At 38.9% G+C, this 20,936-nt stretch overlaps 1 protein-coding gene across 1 annotated transcript; it reads right to left on the bottom strand.

The window, feature by feature from the left end:
- Positions 1–4,357: 4,357 nt before the first annotated feature.
- LOC139711899 (solute carrier family 35 member G1-like) lies at positions 4,358–5,419 on the bottom strand. The gene has a single exon (XM_071623745.1). The coding sequence runs from the start codon at positions 5,417–5,419 to the stop codon at positions 4,358–4,360; it is 1,062 nt and encodes a 353-aa protein (XP_071479846.1).
- Between the last annotated feature and the right edge of the window lie 15,517 nt (positions 5,420–20,936).

The raw sequence follows: 20,936 nt of genomic DNA, 5'->3' as shown, positions 1-20,936 counted from the left end.
AAAAGCAAAGAATGCTCGATTTAATGAATGATTTCAAACAATCATCATAATAATGTCTTGTCCTATTATCTGTTTTCAGATGACTCCTTTTTTTCACATCGTAACCATATCTTATAGCCCTTTTGAGTATAGTGAGTAGAAAACTAAATTCAGTTCAAGTATTGATACAAACAAACAAAATCTCCCTATGTACACAAATCAAATACGTGTCAATTATTATGTCATAATCTGCTCGGTGATATATTAAATGAATCGTATTTCTTTTGTGTGCGAGTGATGGAATTATCAAAATCACGACATACAAATACATGCTCTAGGCCCTACATATATCATTCATATATTTGCTTTAAAAAAGAATGGAATTTCAACGAATGCACAAACATCTTCTCTTTTTGCATCAAATTACATCTTGAAATTAATGTTTGTATTGACCGCAGTTAGTCTGCCAAATCTGATGAATATCGGTGTCCTCGCTTTGGGGAATGTGCAAAAAGATCGAGAAAATTTTCAAAATACGAAAAAGGGCAATTCGTACAAAAACCAGCGGGGTTTTGTTCCCTTAGTGTAATATCGCTTTGTTTTTCTTTGAAAATAAATTGATTAAAGGCTTCTATTCTGTTTTCCATCTGCAGCATCATGGAACATTCGTTCTGTTGCTGCGTATCCGTGATTATGATGATGAAGGATAATAGGCCTATTTGCCCTATATTTATGTATCAATCCACCAACGATCGACTTGCCAAGTATTTATGCATGTGTTTCAGAAAAAAATGTGCAATCCATACTCATCCCAGGAGACAAAATGACTTACATCAAAATCTGTTCCACCGTACGTACTCGCATATTTAGCCAAGAAAACAATAATTGTATTCATGGGACCTTAACTTTGAAATGATCGTTCTGATGATATAATCAAATTAAGGGTTCTTTTTATTTGTTCGTTTAAAAAAAATTAACGTAACTCAATGATCACCCGAGCTGCCTTACTAGAATTTCCATCACAAATTGACTTGTTCATTATCCTCCCGCGTGAAGAGTGACAGATTTACTTAGAGTGTAGGGCCTATACAGTTGGGTGCCTCGACGATGTCTCAGTGCTTTGCTTCCACGTTATTTATATTATACACCCATTTTCATAATTTGAAGGAGCTTAAACGAAACGAAATGAAATATACCGTGTCAACATAATAATATGTTTCTTTCTGATACTGATGAAGAACTGAATGTCACATCGTCATAGGCGTGTGGGTATGAAATACAAAGCTCCTTCTGCACGGGGGATTAGATATCAACTTTTATTAACAAAGAAAACGACAAGCAGCGCTTGTCTGCTTCGCACAGAATTTGCATAGGTGAGATTTTCATGCGTCATTATTAGTTTGTTTGTTTGTTTTATTTTATTAATCACGGGATAAAATGCCCTCGATCAGCCAGGTGAGGCTGTTTTTCAGAGAGGCCGTGAATACAGTGTTACAGCAACAACAAAGACAACACAATAGTTAACAAATCAATCAACGCAAATTAACAATAAAAAAAATAGTGAATAAAAACATATAACCGTTTCTTCATTCAACTTCAAAGTGAAAATTAATCTATCGACATAAACAAGTATATCATTATGACTGCGATTACTTATATATGTCAGTTTTCTGCTACATGAACTTGATCACATACATAATTCTTCCTACCGTTACCAAAGACAATCCCTGCATTAATTCCGGTTTACGACTTATGTCTTCACCGCTATACATACACTCGTGCTACATTGTTACATCATTCCCTTAGACACATTATATACCTATACATGTGTTGTAATAATCACAAAGATAACCAATAACTGAACTTGAAATTCTGAAGATGCACATGTTCAGAGAGATTGAGTAAAGCAGTGCATTTGGCAAGCACATTCACAACAGGAACTGAATTTAGATGAACTTATCTAGAAATGCACACAAATGGTTTTATAAGTAGTTAAACATCCTTTAAGTACGGAAGCTTTTGTCTACTCAAAATTGCACAATAATTTTGCGTAATATCTATGATACACATCAGCACACAGTATGCGCTGCATAACATGATCCATCTCATGCTCCCTCGGAGGATTTGCTAAAAATTAAACTTTTGGAATGTGTTATTCGATTGGTGTGTGTATAGTAGAAAATCTTATATAATAATGAAACTCACTATTCACTGAACACTTGAAAATATTCGAGATGCAGAATGATAAACGTTAATTCATTTTCATTTCACTTTTCGTCTTGATGACCTCCGTTTTCACCAGTATCCTTTTAGAACTTATGTTAGTCATTATTGTTTATACGTGTGTGTGCATAGTGTGTGCATACGATTACCACGGAGAATACGTTTAAAACCTTTCACCGTCTGAAAAAAAAAGATAATTCATTTGGTTAAATGTTCGTCCGTCCGCCCGACTACGATTATGGAGCGGTCGGTTGGCCTATGATAATCATGAAGATATATAAGAATTTTAGATAACATTAATATACACATAACATTCAACGTCATGTTAAAATGCTTATAGTCCCTCGTTTGAATAAAGGTTTAAAGGAAAAGGCAAACAAACGCACATATAAGTGCACATACACACAGAAACACACAGGTGTTTTATGTATGGATATATATATATATATATATATGTATATATATATATTATATATATATATATATATATATATATATATATATATATATAAAAGAGGAAAAGGCAAACAAACGCACATAAGTGCGAATATATGTATATTCGGTGTGTGTGTGTGTGTGTGTGTGTGTGTATCAAGGCTCAACACTATTTTTTTTTTTGTGGCCGGAAAACATCAAAGAAAACGTCGAAAATGAAATGACTTAAAAACAGTCACATAATTGAATAAACCGTTATAATCATATAAAGATTATAATCATATAAAGATTTGCAGTTTGATAACATGCTTTAAATCATTACTGCGATCAGGAAGTAAGAAAAAGTGAAAATAAAGTGATTTAGTAGATCTTAATTCATGATGATAATGTTTGTTTGAAAAGATTTTATTTTCTGCATTTCATATTTTCTTTCAGAATACAAAAATAACAAAGGCAGGTTCAATTACACAAATACAATTCTGAAAATTATTGACATATTACATAGTAAGTCATATTTTGTATATAAGGACAAATGAAACGTTAAATAACATACAAAATGTTTATATGGCCAATAATGACTTGATTCACAGTACAATATATAATATATACATATAATGCAGAGGGCCGCCGTTATAAGCCGTGCTTGAACAGACGGACAGCCAGAGTTAAATTACCATTTTTTATTGTAGTACTTGAACACTAATACGGATGGGCCATGTTAAAATGCGTGTAAATCCAGTTTTATACAATTACTTGGTAAACAGGAGTGGTGCCTGTGAGTGCGTGTGCAGGTGATGAAGCGCGAAAGTGTTGATGGTCAGCACTTCTAAGAAAATGATTGAATATTTTATAATATGGGCGAAGGGTCAAGCAGCAAAGTAAAAGAAAGGGAAAAGGGGGTGGACCAAAATATTGCCTTGTTGTTGAGTATAAGAGGTACATGTTTAATGATTACTGTACCGTATGATATTGTGCCAAGAAATATTTCTTTGTATTTGCCTTAAAGGAATAGAGAGATGTGCACTGTTTTATGTGGAGAGGGAGTGAATTCCAAATATCAGGCCCGTTATGCCGAATTGATTTTTGAGCTAATAGGAGTTTAGGGTTATTCAAATGGAAATCATTACGATGGCGCGTGGGGTAAGCATGGACATCCCTGTTAAGGGAAAATGCGTTGTGGAAGAGTGGAATGTGAAAATGTGAAAATTGGCAGCTTTGATAAAGGGTTGCAAGTTTCGCATACAGTGACTATCATGAAAAAAAGTCACACATTAAATCTTTCAATACTGCAATGATCTTTCATGACTCCACATATTCATGAAATGATTATGTTTAACCCAACACCTTGCTCTATCATTAAAATTTGATAGATAAAAATGGGCCGTGAGAAACAATTCTTTGGCCGAATTTGGCCGTAAAATATAGCACGGAGTTTTGCCAGAAACACTAGCGGCAATCAGGCAACCATGGTTAAATGAGAAAACACAAATTCAGGACTATAACTTTAATTTCTTAAAAAGTGGTGGCAAGACATCTATTTCTGGTGGCCCCGCCACCGATAAGGGTATTAGCGGGCTTGATGTATGTGTAATGATGTGTGTGTGTGTGTGTGTGTGTGTGCGCGTGAGTGTGCGTGTGTGTGACTTTGTCAGGATTTATGTAATTGAAATGTCACTATCGAAGTAAACAGTCACTGATACATAGTACGATCTGCAGCAATCTATTCAATCTCAGTCCGTGCTTTTCGACAAGAGGACAAGGTGATAGCGATGACGCTTGCCACTACCAGGAGTCCGCCAACCACGGTTATTGCATTGGGCGAGGTTTTCAAAACGATCGTGTCAAGGAAGAAGGTAATGACGACGTCGCTGGTGCGAATGATGGCAACGAGTGCTGTACTCTCTGTTTCCAACGCCATCAGAACCAAGATCACAATGATAACTCCATTGCCGCTTAGCATCATCATAAAGAACCGATCGCCCCCGCATCTCAGATTGCTCCACCTGCTCTGCACCGTCAGTGAGAGGACGCTTGCAGCGATGCCAGTCAAACCGAAGACGAACGACACGAGGTGGGCGTTTATTTTCAATCGTCCAAGTTCTCTGGACGACACCAAGGCCATCGCGTTGAACATGGCGGCTGTGATGGCGGCAGCCACTCCGAAATAAAAGTCACTCTTGCGATCAATCGCGGGTGAAATATCACCGAATATCGCCGACGGCTGCACGACAAGGAAGATGCCCACGACACTGACGATAGCGCAGGTGACATTCACAAAAGAGCAGCTCTCCTTGAGACACAGACGACCGAAGGCAGTCGCGAAGATCGGACCCGTGAAATAGAGGCTCTTGGCTGTAGAAAGATCAAGGAGCTGCATGGCGTAGAAGAAGAGGATCGAACAGAGAGTGCCAAACGTAGCTCGGATGATCATGACACTCCACACTCTCTTCGGCTGACGAAGCGACAGTTTCTTCCATATCAGGATTGGTCCTGCAGCAACAACCAGCGCTAGGCTTTGGTAAAAATTAAACATCGAAGCATCGACTGCCGGCGATATGAATTTGGTGAGTAGGCCGTACAACGCCATCAAGATGGCGCTGGCAAAACTGATGATGACTCCCTTGCGGCGGATGATGCACTGCGCGACTCTTCGCAGAATGTTTGTATTCTGGTGACCCTCCACAAACTTAGTCTCTTCTGTACACCGCGCAGATTCCTTGCTGGAACTGGACTCCTTCTGCGGCTCCTCCGAAAGTTCGTCTCCCGAGACCTGGCGCTTCATGGCGCCGTTGAGCTTGGATAATTCTCCGCCAAAGCGACCTTTCAGTCTGCCCTGATGCTGAAATCAATATGCATAACAATTAAAACAAAACAGTGCCGTTTAGATACTCTGGGAGCTCCTCATGTATATGAAATTGTCAACATGAATAGTTAACATACACATATACAATGGTTATCCTATTGATATTCGACAAACATTATATCCACAGTGCATTGCACGTGTGTATACATAAAAAAAAAAGAAACGATTTACACACACTTAAGAATATACGCTATATTTTGCGTGTATTGTGTGACGAAAATGAAGACGGTTTTCTATAATGTTTTCTGATAAACACGTCAAGCCCATATTTTGCTCTCCTGAGAGCAAGATATTATCAAGCATGAGGAGTGAAGATATGGGGTTTTGACGTCTTTTCTTCAATTTGCCAACAAAAGGAACCAGCGGTAATCGAACCTGTCATCTATAACAGCTATAGTTTCTTTCAGCGACACTGGGCCACCAGACTATCACTGGCGAGACCTTTAATTTCAAAACCAGGAACAGATTACCAAGCTGTTATTTTCGCGAGGGTTTAATTTTCGCGAATTTCGCGAATCACAGTTTGATCGCGAATTTAATAACACGCGAAAATGACTCCATGCGCTGTGTTAATAGAGCATTAACGTAAGCGTCGGCGTCGATTCGCGAAAAACAACATCTTGCGAAAATGTATGTGACCTCGTAATTCGCGAAAATATCTGTACGCAAAAATAACAACGTATAGAGTGTTCAGACGCCCAACACTTCAGCAGTAGATGACAGGTTTGATTCCTATTGGTTCCTTCTCCGACATGTTTGTTAAAAATGTAGACCAGCAAATGCGATCTTACAAACATTTAATTGGTATAAGAGACAGAGGTATACAAATGAGAATCATTGTCCTATGAATATGTTGTTCTCCTATAAGCCAGTTTACAGTAATGTTCCACTTTGCGCATGAGCAGAAAAAATGTCATCTGTACAGTTAGGCATATTGGTTTTTGAAATAAATGAGAATATAAGCATCCCTGATGTAATGATTATTAATGCAACCCTTATACGATGCAGGTCATCCACTTGACACCAAGCCTGGTATTAGCAATATTGGTAGAAAAAGTTTGTTTGTGCATTCAACTCAAAACAATGAAATAATTGCAACTGATTGACAAATTGCCCTACATCGACGTAAATAAGCACTAAATTTATCAGTGTTTTAGTAGTAGCCATGATAAAAAATCATGGGCGTACATACTGGAGCAGGATTGTAACCTACGACATCCATCATCACCGGACAGGCGTCATCTCCACTAGACCACCGAGCTTTCGCCCGACAGCAAGTGTTGTTTCTAATCCTTAATAGCATGCAGCGGGTACTGCTTTATTATTCAAATTCATGATGTTTTCATTGCAACTGATTGACAAATCGCCATACATCGACGTAAATAAGCACTGATTTGGTCAGTCGTGTTTTAGTAGTAGCCATGATAAACAAGGCGAATGCCGTAATGTGTCTCGCCCATAAACGTACAGTAGAAGTTGTGCCATCAAACTTAATATTGGGCCCTAAAAGTTCATTGACCCCTGCCTGTGACCTTTGACCTTTTGGTGATCATCCACTCCCAAAGGGACATCTACCATCCAAGTTTGGTCACAAACGGACCAATGGATCAAAAGTTATCACCCATAATAGAAACGCGCCATAAAAAAGTAACATTGGGTTCTAAAAGTTCGTTGACCCATGCTTGTGACCATTGACCTTGTGGTGACCATCCACTCCCCAAGGGACATCTGCCATTCAAGTTTAATCACAAATGGAGTTATGGATCAAAAGTTATGACCCATAATAGAAACGCGCCATAAAAACTTAGCATTGGGCTCTAAAAGTTCATTGACCCCTGCTTGTGGCCTTTGACCTTGTGATCATCCACTCCCCAACGGACATCAACCATCCAAGTTTAGTCACAAATGGACCTATGGATCAAAAGTTATGACCCATATAGAAACGCGCCATAAAAACTTAACACTGGGCTCTAAAAGTTCGTTGACCCCTGCTTGTGACCGTTGACCTTGTGGTGATCATCCACTCCCCAAGGGACATAAACCATCCAAGTTTAGTCACAAATGGACCTATGGATAAAAAGTTATGACCCATATAATAGAAATGCGCCATAAAAACTTAACACTGGGCTCTAAAAGTTCGTTGACCCCTGATTGTGACCTTTGACCTTGTGGTGGCCTTCATTTATGGTAAAATGTGAAACTTTATATGACCCTCTTCCCTTGAACGTTGAAGTTTGATTGCAATTGAAGCCCAGAGTAAAGAGTTATTGAAGTTTTTGTAGCGTTACGGACAGACGACGGACGGACGGACGACGGACGGACAGACGCCACAGGCGATCCCAAAAATCGTGGGCGATCATACTCGAGCAGGATTGGAACCTTATACGACCTCCTGATCACCGGACAGGCGTCAATAATATTGACAGACCATTCTTGTCACCTGCTCTGCGTAAGTTCATTCTTTGTTTGAACGTAAATTCCATGATATTGTGGGCTTGCTTATGCATCATGCTGCTTTGAAAACGAGTGAAGTGCCTAACCAATTGAGAAAATAAGAAATCATTAAATTTTGTACCACTGTGCCCATGAGCTAACTGTGAACTGGTTTATTGGCGCGATTCTTCCCTAAAAACAACACATTTCTTCCGTTCTTCCTTCTTTTATCTAGTCATCCATTCTCCATTCATTCATTCATTCATTCATTCATTCATTCATTCAGTCAGTCAGTCAGTCAGTCAGTCAGTTATCCATTTCTTCATTCGTGGCCTAATGTACCAAAGGCGAAAGAGGTTAAGGGTCATGACTCTCATTCTAGCTCCTTTTTGCCTGCTGCGCATTTCTATGAGGCTACATAGATTCTTGGACAGAGCAGGGAGATATATAGATTGTGTACCAAATGAATGAATAAATAATTTTACAAAATGAATGAATGAAAGATTAACTAGATGAATAAGACCAGGCGTCCACTAGGGCGCGGACAAGACGCGGACAAGCCCCGGAATGCAAATTTGGTATTCCGCACTCCTTCGGGAACCTGTCCGCACGTTCCTGAACGTGTCCGCTCACTGTCCTAAACATGTCCGGGCGTTTCCGCACCTTCGGGAGAGAGAAAAATTTCCGCGTCCAAATTTTGATCGAGACCAAAATTTGGACGCGGAAATGAACTTCCTGACACCTTCGGCGACTTGTCCTGACGATGTCCTGAGGATGTCCCGCTTGTCCGGAACCCTTCCGCTCCTTCCGCACACGCTCCGGAAAGAATCCCGCGGTGTGGGGAAGCTTCCCGAATGAAAGCGGAAGACACCAGGAATGTTTTAGGACAGCGCGGAGCCGATGCGGATCTATATATGCAAGTGTCCGGATCCTATGCGGAAATTTTGTGATCGAGACACGAAAATGTCGACACTTTCCGCGAGCGTCATGCCAATGAAACGCAAAATGAGTAAGAAGGGAGGCGAGGCCCCCATGCAAATATCTCCATCACAGGCACACCTTTCGTCTAGTGATGAAGAACAGGTAAATCTAAGGAATTTCCGGTCCCAGAAGGCAAAGAAGAAGGTAGTAGAGACTGTGCCAAAAGCAACCAGAAAGAAGTGAAATCAGCCCCTAACTTCCTAGTAAGTTTGTTTTGATTTGATCTTTTCAGAAATTATTTTTCATCTGAGTGACTTTCCTGGTTCCTATTACTTACTATAGTACATTTTCCTTTATTTTGTTTTCGTATTATATTTGCAAACAAACCATGTTGTCCCATGTGACAGCCCAGCTGAAAAATCACAAAAGTAGGTGGAAGTACACTCAGAAAAAGAAAGCATAGAATTTTTGGCTAAATGTTAATGTATTATATAAACATGAACAAGTTGTTATTCATACGTAAATGCTTTCTAATGATACAACATATTAGAAGAAAAGACAAATTCATCACACTAAAAAGCATGAATTCAATTGCAAAGATATACCTGTGGTCTCATTACAATGTAATATCTTTGAAGCCCAAAATAACAATGAAAGCTAAAGATGATGGAGGAAAATGAAGAATTTTCTGTCACTTCAAAATTCAAGTGAAATGAGAGAAAAAGCAATAAATCATGAACTCGAAAAAGTGTTGAATTTTTGTCTTTCTTTTGTTTTGTTTTTGCTGAGTGTATATATTTAAGTGCACATTAAGCATCACAAATCATCAGAAATATTCTTTACCTGAATGATTTTCGTGGTTGTTATTACCTAATAATTTTTCTTCTCTTTTTGTTTTAGTTGCAAATAAACTCGATTGTCCAATTTGACAGCCCAGCTGAACCCCCCCCCCCCCAAAAAAAAAGAGTAAAGTAAAGTAGGTTAGAAATATTTCCCCATTTTTACACTTCACTGACAATAGGCTAGTAAGCTCTAATCATGAAAAAAAAAAATTCTCGGACTTGAAAATGTTCAAAAGTGATCAAAATAAGAGAGGGTTAGAGATGCACAAGGGTAAAAATCAGAGAAAGAAACACAAATTTAATGATTAGGATCATTTTGGCATGCTCTACAGAAGTATCAGACAAAACACGTACACGATGGATAAAGGACAGGTCTAAAAACAGGGAATAAAGAATATATATATATATAAGTAACAAAACTGCAACAAAGTTCATGCTGTATTCACCAACGGTTTATTTCTTGTGAAGAAATAAACCGTTGGTGAATATGTATATGTTTTTATGTATATTTATATATATATATATATATATATATATATATATATATATGGTTCAAAAAGTTTGCGAATATCCATGTGACTGCAGGCAGAGAAAATAATTGTTCTCCCAGATGAGACAAATTAAAAAAAAAAAAAGAGTCGTCAGTCGACATGCAGACAATCCTATTCTTCGACTATTGGTGGTCACATTCTATTATCAAATAATATTGACCAATCATATTAATATGATATCAGCCGCTACTGCGGAAGCACAACATTGAACAAGAAGCATCAATGACGGCTAGCAGTCAAATGAGGAAAAGTCAAAGTCAGCGCCAAATTTATACCTTTCCATTTTCCTGGTATTGTCCGCAGTTTGTCCGCATGCCTAACTTGTGTTGTCCGGAAGGCATCCTGATTGTCCGCGTTCATTCCTGGTGTAATCCTAGATGTTTCCGCGCTGCCCGGCTACGATTAGCATATTCCGAGGTATTTCGCGCTTTTCCGGAGTGATTCCTAGGTTTGTCCGCAGTCAGTCCGCGGACAGTCCGCGGACAGTCCGCGGACAGTCCTAGGAATGTCCCAGGACAAGCCGATTCACAAAGTTATTCCGCGTCTGTCGCGGACAGGATGCCGAAATAACAAAATTTGCTTCCGCAACCCTTCCGGGGCTTGTCCGCGCCCAAGTGGACGTCCGCCCTATATACGATAAACATGATATGCACACACACACACGCACACACACACAAAATATCAGTGACGGTAATGATACCAAGAACACAGATGGTTGTTATATTTATGTGACCGCATATAGAGTGAGTCTATACAATCCCAGAGCGTAAGCCCTGATTCCTGAACTTCGACTTACAAGCTCAATAGAACGTAGACCGAAAGATCGGTGTGTATCTGGTCGTCGGGGAAATGTTCCGTGGAGACTGCGTCTGGCTTCAAGGATCCCCTTGTCTACGGAGGAGAGGGATAACGTTAAAAAAAAACACCAAAAACACAAACAAACAAACAAACAAAAGACTCCTCCGGATAGACGGATCTTTCTGCCTAAATAGAACGTAGACATTTACGGATAGGATACACGTACTTACCTCCCTGGTCGAACACCCCGTCACAGTAAATATCCCTAGGTAGCTGGTAAAAGATTCCCACTCCGTAGAGCCAGACTGGGGCGATAGACAGCCGGTAATAATACAGTACACAGGAGCTGAACGTGAGCATCGGTGCTTGGTATCAGTATATTATTGCAGTGAAATCAGTCAAGCGGGCAATTTACTATTAACACTAACGGTATCTAGTTATTATAATGTATTGACCTCGGATGATCCTTGAAAGCTTTGTTAAAATCTAGCTACTCATATTTTACTAAGAGAGTTCTCGTTGCGACGGCTATAATGAAAGGCTGCAACAATTATAAAGTACCACATTTTCAGTGTCGTATTTTCACACAAGATCCACCATCGAACCCTGGAGCCATTTGTGTTGCGGCTCCATGAGCGAACCAAGCATTACTGACTATCAAAATGCCTTTTTTAAAGTGGATATGCTTCAGTAGCACGGTAATAAAAAGGCATAGACGAAATACCATTGCGGGTAAATTGCAGCATTACACTTTTTTCTCCCTTTTAGAGAGATAACTTAGGTCACACTGAAGTAATTCACTGATGGAATGCAAGATACACCGTGTGTTTTTTAACTAATCGCGGTAAGCACAATTAAACTTTCATTGCGCGACGAAGTCATTCAGCACTTTAAAGGGGGTGGTTAGTAACCGATCAGTGGGAATCAGTGGGAATACTGAGGGACGATTGTTCCAATCCTTGTGGGATTCATTAAAGAGTACATCATATATCTACTGTTGTGTGAAAATTGTTTGCTTCAAAACGGTCTCATATTCAAGTAATGTGCAGTTTAATGTTTCCAGGTTAGCGTGCCTGGTCAGTGACGGGGCATTAATCTAATTTAATTCAATGTAATTACAATATTTTGTGGTATTATAATGGCTTATATACTGTAGTCCGTTGGCAGAAGTATCCCATTATAGATTTGCAAAAGAATCGAACATGTTTGTTATATGTCAAACGCGCGTCTATAGTATTGCAAATAGAAATGATATCATGCAAGAAAGCATAATACAAAACAAACTATACTGCCGCGTGAAACAATTTTCATTTTCAAACTTTCTACGGAAAGCCTTAACTCTAACATAATGGGACTATCATTATGTTTCTATTTGCTGCTGTTGGTTTGGGTTTTACGGCGGCTATCATTCACCGTTGAATATCAGCCGGTTTGAACGACATGACTAGTCTCTATACTAACAGGCAATTGCAGTTTATTTTAAGTGGTCGTACGAGCGTGAAGTATACAAAAAGTATGAATACATAATAAATGTGCTTGAACGTGATGGCATATACACTCCAAATATTCAATACCAAGTTTCTATGAAAATGCACTAAAACTAGTGGCATCGCATCATGACGTGGTGACCAGAGTGACGGTCATAGTTGAATTAAGTCGGATTTGCATCTACCATCTTTCCTGCCAAAATGCTCATAAAACGGTCAATGAACGCTCTTTTCAAGCATAGCACAGGACTGTGAGGAGGTGAAAGAATGTATTAACTGGTACCATACCATTTTACACTCTAAAAGGTTGTTATACAGTCCTGTTGAGTTCATCGCGTTTTTCAGTTATGATAAATTCTATATGTCAAGAATGCTGTTAATAATAGGAATCTTGACTATGAAATAATAGATCTTCTTTATTATAGTATCCCATTCGAACTGAGAATTTCATGATAAATTGTTCCTTTTGGCAAGACTAAGTGACCATGTTTTCAAGGGAAATGACTCATAAATAAACCTATAGAGCCCATTATCCGTATTCCTTCTTTGTTTTGCTGTTTAGTGAACACTATAGTTTACAAGGCTTACAACTGTATATGTCTATACCTGTTTGCATTGCGTGTTTTTGTTACGAATGTGGTTGTGTTGTGTGTGCAATGGATGTGGGGATACATGTGTTTTCCTAGCATGCACTCAAGTACAGTAGCTATTTCCATCTGGCAGACGGTTGAATTGTTTCAGAGTTTTCTGTCATTGAAATTCGTTGTTCAACCATAAATAATCCCCTGACTTCTTGATTTACGAGGATTTCACGGGACAGCGACATAAACCAATATTTAATTGATCGTTTAAGCCTGTACGGTTGTTTTGTTTTTGTTTTTGTTTTATTTATGATGTAGACCTACTTGAATACTCACAGAATACTGTCTTTGCTTGGTGAAAATATAGGCTTTAGGTGAAACTGTCAGAACGTGTCGTTATCGGCCTAGCGGCTGTTGCTTGCACCACTTCCCCCGGTCTCTCAGGAGTCAGGATCTGGTTCCACACACCTTAATACACGCGCTCCGCTGGGCAAGCGATAACAAAGTATAGGGCCTAAAAGAACTAGATCTGTCGTCTTTGGGATACGATACAGTCATGTAATAAGTTTGAATTGGATAGGCAGAGGACTTTCTGAGCTAACCTCTACACAACTTTTGAGGAGAAAGAAGAAAAAAGAAGAAAACAAGAAGAAGAAGAAGAAGAAAAAAAAAGAATCAGTACAGATACAGAAGGTGATCCGAGAGGATACTCGGATCACCTAATGATTTAGTTTTGGTTGAGATGGAGCCTTAAGGTTTCCAACTTTTTTGTGAGTTAAATGAGAAATCTCTTATTGAATTTGAAAAAGCATACATTTAAGAGGAATTGAAAGTTTATTTGAAATGGCTGATCTTTCCAAAAATAAAACAAGGTTCTATTAAATGGTTGGACCCAACTTTTGTTGGGTCCACTTTCTTTTACTTTATTTTCGGGTATCTCAGTCATTTCGAAACTACATTTCATGAAATAAACTTCAATTTTCTTCTTAGAATTGTATGAGTTTTTAAATATTTCCACATACTAAGTGGTTTCTAATTATCTCGCAACAAGTTAAAATCCAAATCCTCTATCTCAACCAAAACTATACTATCACTTTAACAGTACATGTGTGCAACGTTTCAAGAATAGCATGATTTTCGAACCACAAGACATGTTTATTCATGAACAGAGGTGCTTTGTGTTTTGTATAGCTTAACGACATGTGTTTATTTTGAAAGAGCACGGGAGAGAAGCTAAGATCAGAACCTTTAAGTCGAACAACAACAACAACCGCAGCAACGCATTCAGTGATTAAGTAAAAGTATCTTATATTAAATTTCCTACGTGTACGTAATTATCTTTGCATAATCATTAACTGATGAAGTGGATTCTCATGACAAACGTATCTTCAGTTGTGGGTACCATCAGACATGAAGGGTAATCGTATAGCTTTACACTTGTATACGACGACCACTCTCGCCATAAAATGTACTTAAAGAACAAGTTAACCTTCATAGACATGTGGGTTGAGTGAACGCAGCAATGTTAGTAGAACACATCAGTGAAAGTTTGAGGAAAATCGGACAATCCATTCGAAAGTTATGAATTTTTGAAGTTTCTGCATGCTCAGTCACAGCTGGATGAAAAGACTATACTATAGCTTGTGATGGCACATGTGTACAGCGATATAAAGAAAGAATAAAGAAAATTCGACATAATTATTTCAATTTTTCTCGCATAACAAAAGAATACTCGACTTCTCTCTCTTAAAAGGCCGGGGGAATAATATCACCCTTAACATGTACGTCAGTAACAAGTCGAAGAAATGTGCTCTTTATTCAAAAAGTAGAGTTTTGTGAAATTCTCTTTTTGTTTTCCATATATCGTTGAACGCATGTGATATCATACGCTGAAGTAGTCTTCTCATCCAGCAGTGACTGCTCAAATACTTTAAAAAGTCATAACTTTTGAACGGATCGTCCGATTTTCCTCAAGCTTTCACTGATGTGTTCTCCTAATATTGCTGCATTCTCTCAATCTTTATGTATATGAAGGTGGACTTGTCCTTTAAATAGGCCTACAATTTAATAAATCGTAAACAATTTGCAAATTATACAACAGTCATTGCTAGCTACCTATTATACACTGTAAAAACATCGATGTTAAATCTAACACCGGTCAAACTTCAATAGAGGACCACACCCACAGGTGTAGAAAATGCATTGTGATGGTGTTGAAAAGTGTTCACCTGACACTTCGTGGTGTTAATTTGACACTGTACCTGGTGTTATTTTGACACTGTACTGGTGTTAATTAAAAAATGACACCACATGGTGTTGATTTGATATTGTTGGTGTTAATATCAATGGTTTAACACCCGTCCAGCTTCAATAAGAGACCACACCAGCTGGTGTTACTTTGGTGTAAATTTATTTTCACATTTTTTCAAAAATCTAGTATTTTAATGTAAAATTCTTGATCGTCTTGTTTAAATTAAAAATCAACAAGAAGTGCAGTTACTAAGAAACTCTTTAAAAACAATTTTATATTTGGAAATGACACCCGGAGGTGTTAATTTAACACCATAAATGAGCACCGAAAATTTAACACCAGCTCGGTGTTCACTATTTAACACCGGACTTTTTGCAGTGTAGTGTAGTTGCATATCGAATAATGTGGGGACATGTACATTATATAATTTCCTGTTATGATAATTTCAGGTACCTCCTTATGGGCAATAACGACAAAGCAATCAGCCGTGCAACACTAATGCTGGAAATCCCATGACTATTTTGACCACACAACGAGTCGGGACTTACCCATCGTACAGTCTCCCTCGAATCTATCTTCAATATGTCTGCTGGAGATTGCTATGATGGCGAAGTGACAAATAAGACAGGCCCTCAAAGGAAGATGATAAGTTAAAGAAATGGTTGTTGTGAACATACCTGCTTTTTGTGTCCGTTGTGTCAGACTGATGTGTACCGTTATTTGACCGGAGTAGACTCAAGCACTGTGTCTCCCCTTTGTACTTCTTCCCTTGTGCGCTGAGCGTGTAATATTTCACGCCCTTTGAGGGGGGGAAGGGGGAATTGGCTGCTCTCCTGATAAGCCATGCAATCACCCCTATACAGCATCCAAGCGCCGCCGGCTCCCAGGGCACACTGAAGGCCATTAACCAAAGCCTGGTGTTAGAGACAACGTGTACAATTTAACTTGAGTAACTTCTTTCTTCAATACCATAGCCCATAATATGCTTGACCGCATCATCATAGCACGTGCTTTTGTTTGTATTTGTGGGAATTTGCTTGTGCGTGCGAGTGTGTGCCGCAAAATAATCGGGTCCAGAAAACCGCGCGCACAAACAAAAACTTGTCAATACGATTTCCTGAACCGGAAAGGAACCTCGGGAAAGGACCTATAGTGTTGACTCCTGCAAGGAAGGTGCTTTCTTGACACACATTATATCAGCTGTTAGAGCACCTTACGATGTTATTTCAGATATACCATTCCCGTTATTTTTAGCTTCATGGCTTCCTTTCCCGGGTAGTGATGGACAGATTAGAGTGAAGAATGAAGAGGGCAAAGGGATTAATATGAGCAAGGTTGCTAAGCATACCCGCGAGAGACAGCTCTGAACAATCCATACATCATGCATCACCTCGTGTAAAGGATCTCGCTGATAAAGTGATGGGACTATGGAGAGTCTGATCGCAAACGGGTTAAAGTACTTTAAAATAAGTTCGTCATCAGACAGACTGATTAAAACAAAACCTTTCCAATGACACCTCAGTCTTGTTCACTACCTGGGAGTGTTCTTATGTTATATTATGATTATGTAGGCCTACCCCATATTTTCTTATCTCTTTTCATTTCTCGGCAGGTTTAGAAAAATATTCAAATTGACAAAATGGAGTTAACTCCTTTTGCTATCAAACTCTTCATATTGTAATATATACACTGCAAAAAGTCCGGTGTTAAATAGTGAACACCGAGCTGGTGTTAAATTTTCGATGCTCATTTATGGTGTTAAATTAACACCTCCGGGTGTCATTTTCAAAACTGTTTTTTGAAGAGTTTCTTAGTAACTGCACTTCTTGTTGATTTTTAATTTAAACAAGACGATCAAGAATTTTACATTAAAATACTAGATTTTTGAAAAAATGTGAAAATAAATTTACACCAAAGTAACACCAGCTGGTGTGGTCTCTTATTGAAGCTGGACGGGTGTTAAACCATTGATATTAACACCAACAATATCAAATCAACACCATGTGGTGTTATTTTTTAATTAACACCAGTACAGTGTCAAAATAACACCAGGTACAGTGTCAAATTAACACCACGAAGTGTCAGGTGAACACTTTTCAACACCATCACAGTGCATTTTTAACTCCTGTGGGTGTGGTCCTTTATTGAACTTTGATCGGTGTTAGATTTAACACCCGTGGTGTGACAAGAAATGAGTGGGGATCTTAGTTTATGTGGAATCAATCAAGTTTATCGGGAGTCATGACACTATATCCCTCAGGAAAAGTCATTTAGGAAGTATATAGATGTCTATACTACCTATTCTCGCAAGGTGATGTCTTGAGATAACAGCTCAATGCAATATTATCATTAAATGCCCCCCCGGCCGGACATCCAATTCCAGGTTGAAATCTGAGTTAATGGGCCTATCACAAATTCTTTAACTGTTTTGAACAATGCTAGATTACATTCATGTAACAGATATTCAAATATTTCGTATTCTTAAATCTTTCTTGTATCTTGATGTGACCAGAAGTCGATTAAAATAAGTATCACACTATATTACAAAACCCGGTTCACTAACATGGGAACTATATCGGGCCAAATAGCGAACCCAAAGTTAGGACGGGTTCAGATCAGAGCTAATACATACGGACAAAGTTGGAAATAATATACGTAGACATTCATGATATAACCTAAAACGTGTGGGCGCAATTAAGATATTGTTTCCATGAGTGGCTTTAATATCGAAACAACTCCTAACTTCAGAGGACGGTTTGATCCTAATTGTTCTCCCTAACATTTTTCAGCTTAACTGAACCTGTAAAAATGAATTTAGAACTTATAGTAAAACAACCCCAAACTACACAAACTCCCAAGAGCGAGACAGGTCTCATAGCACCTCAGTACCTTTCCATGAAAACCATTGCTAGGTTGCAAATGTTCAAGGAGTGAGTCGACGGCTAGAAAATGTGCTGGTGGAATCATAATATATACTGTATAAAACCTGCATGGTGTCACGTCATGCTCTGTTGCTAATTAAATTGATTTCAATGACGATGATTTGTAGTCTATAGTGAGCGGAGCGAGGGGAGATTGAAGAGTTTTTTCTACCATAGGAGTGTCTTATGATGTGCAATATGTTGTACTTTCGTATTTGTGATCTTGTGTTGATTCTTAATTGTGTATATGGCGTTATTTCCGACAAAAATTGCATGTAAAATTTCATGTATTGTGAAGTAGATTTGAGGTAAAATGAGGAGAATTTGCAGTAAATGTGTTATGTTATTATCGTGTTGTAATGTTACGGTGTTATGGTTACTTCCCTGCCTGGTGTGGCGCTTTTGAATATGGTGGTTTAGATGTTGTGCTGATACATTGTATTCATGTTCACGAGCTTGAATCTCCTGCATGCTGCCACTCTTCATATAGTAGACTCTACCTATAATCCGCATCCCTTGTATGATCTGTAGGGTGGGCACGCACGGCTAGTTGCACCCCAGTCACCATGTGTGTACAGTCCCGCTTGCAAGACGCAGCGCAAAGGCAAACTAAAGGAGGAGGAGGTGCCTCCTTGAGTAAACAACGACAAAGCAATCAGCCCTGTGACACAAAGGGTGAAATTAAACCACCATGACCACCTTGACCGCGCAGCAAGATAGCACTGTAGCACCTGGCGAATTCCTCACCAGACACACAAAGGGAAAAGCCTCATCTTGAAGAAGATCCTGTATTCACTGTCTTTGAGACGTCGCCTATAAAAGGAACAATAAACTCAATTTCACTCAAAGCTTTTTTTTTTCTAGCCAACTCACTAGAGACCAAACTATTCGGAACGATTCGAATCGTTGGATCTTTAAGTTGCTTTGAGAAGCTTTAAGAAGCTTTGAGTAGATTGAGTTTTCTTGTTCCTTAATGGAGATCCTCTTAGATCAGGTATACTATAGAAAAGAAACTAACGGAAATATAACAACAGACAGCTCACCGTAAACAAGATATACAACGGACCGTCGCATCTCCTTTCCTATCATGACCCACCATGAATAGAATTCAATGTCTTAACTGCTCGGTTGTAAAGCAAATACCACGAAGCAAGAATTAGCATAGAAAACCAATTTTGATGAGAGAGAACAAAATTTATGTACCGTCACTACCAAAAATGATCACCCGAAGCACACCAAATATCATACATCCACTACAATCATGGCTTCTGAATGGAAACAAACGAAATTGACGATTCAGAAGAAAGGGCCACGGTGTGTCCCCCTCTGGATCCGCCACTGGTCAGGCGCTCTTTCATTATGCTAGACACACACAAAAAAATACATTGTATATACGCTGAATTCTTAGCGTATTTTCCTAACATCATTTAAAACTGTTTTAGACGAAATCGCTGTTAAGGCCTTTGGTTATGATGAGATGTCGCTTTATCTATCGGTGACCATTTTTTTTTTTTTTTTTTGCTTTCCGCTTCCCCCAGGATGTATACAATAGTTTATAAAGGGATTAAAAGATTGTCTTGCGACGAGGGGCTGGGATGAATGGTCGAGGTTGTTTGTTCCGGGTTAGTTAGGTTTCCATATCTATAGTCTCTTTTGTAATTCCGCTTTTCCGCTTCCGTATAACAGTATATCAATGATTTGTTGTATTACGTTTGGGTGCATTGTGTGTGTGTGTGTGGGGGGGGGGGGGGTGCACCGTACAAGCACTCCATGCTTTTTAGCATTCCTCCCCATTTCCTGCATTTTGGTATACTTAAAATATTCTGTAAACTTATCTGTTTAGCATGTATTGTGATGTAATAAGTATTCACTTTTTGTAAAACAATTTATTGTTTCCGTTGGAAATAGAAAAAATGAAATCAAGGAATGAAAAAATGAATGACATCCATTTGACATGTGGCACAATACAGTGCGGTCTGATGAGGGGATTGGTAGGACTTTCATAAATTACATGAGTGTGAGTGGAGTGAGCTGCTATAGCTGTGAGTGGTGTAATGTTCTCATCGTTCTCTCGGTCCGCGGCAATGACGTCAAAGTCAATGGAGGTAATATTCACATTGTTAATGTAGGCTCGAGAGAGTTAAGGGCGTCAGCAGCCATGCTGCGTTTGCCTGAGATGTGACCGATGTCGGTTGTGAATTGGGAAATTAAGTCAAGTTGTCGTATTAAATTGTTGCGTTCTTGAATAAGGAGACAGGAATCAGTCGTTTCAGTTGCTGGAAGGAAACATTTATTCAGGTCTTCACTCCAAGAAGGCGAAACTCAGACTCTCTTTTCCAAGTTGTTCGTTTGTCGTTGTTCTTGTGGATTTGTGGAGCTCTCTGCCGGGTGTGCTATTTACTCGAAAAATATATTTATTTAGACATTCACTTAAATTCAATTAGAAAACCTACGCTACTTCTAATCATATACAAACAAAAAATCCAATTATACTTATTTTTTATATTTACAAATGAGTTATTTACAGACGGAGAAAAAGGGGGTAGGTTTTCAAGAAAAGATGTCGTCTGCCTACTCCTGCCCCGAAATGCAGGATTACGCCATTCCCGTCGGCGAGCGGGTTGAAGACCTGCCCGCCGACGCTGGTGAAG

The sequence above is a fragment of the Diadema antillarum genome, unplaced genomic scaffold, assembly GCF_040938485.1.
Source record: "Diadema antillarum isolate AM-2024a unplaced genomic scaffold, OU_Dant_1.0 seq00001727_RagTag, whole genome shotgun sequence".
Lineage (NCBI taxonomy): Eukaryota > Metazoa > Echinodermata > Echinoidea > Diadematoida > Diadematidae > Diadema > Diadema antillarum.
This window is presented reverse-complemented; position numbering and strand designations above follow the sequence as displayed.

What these genes read in the sequence shown, in the direction of transcription:
- LOC139711899 (XM_071623745.1), bottom strand. Translation starts at nt 5,419, where the DNA reads ATGAAGCGCCAGGTCTCGGGAGACGAACTTTCGGAGGAGCCGCAGAAG.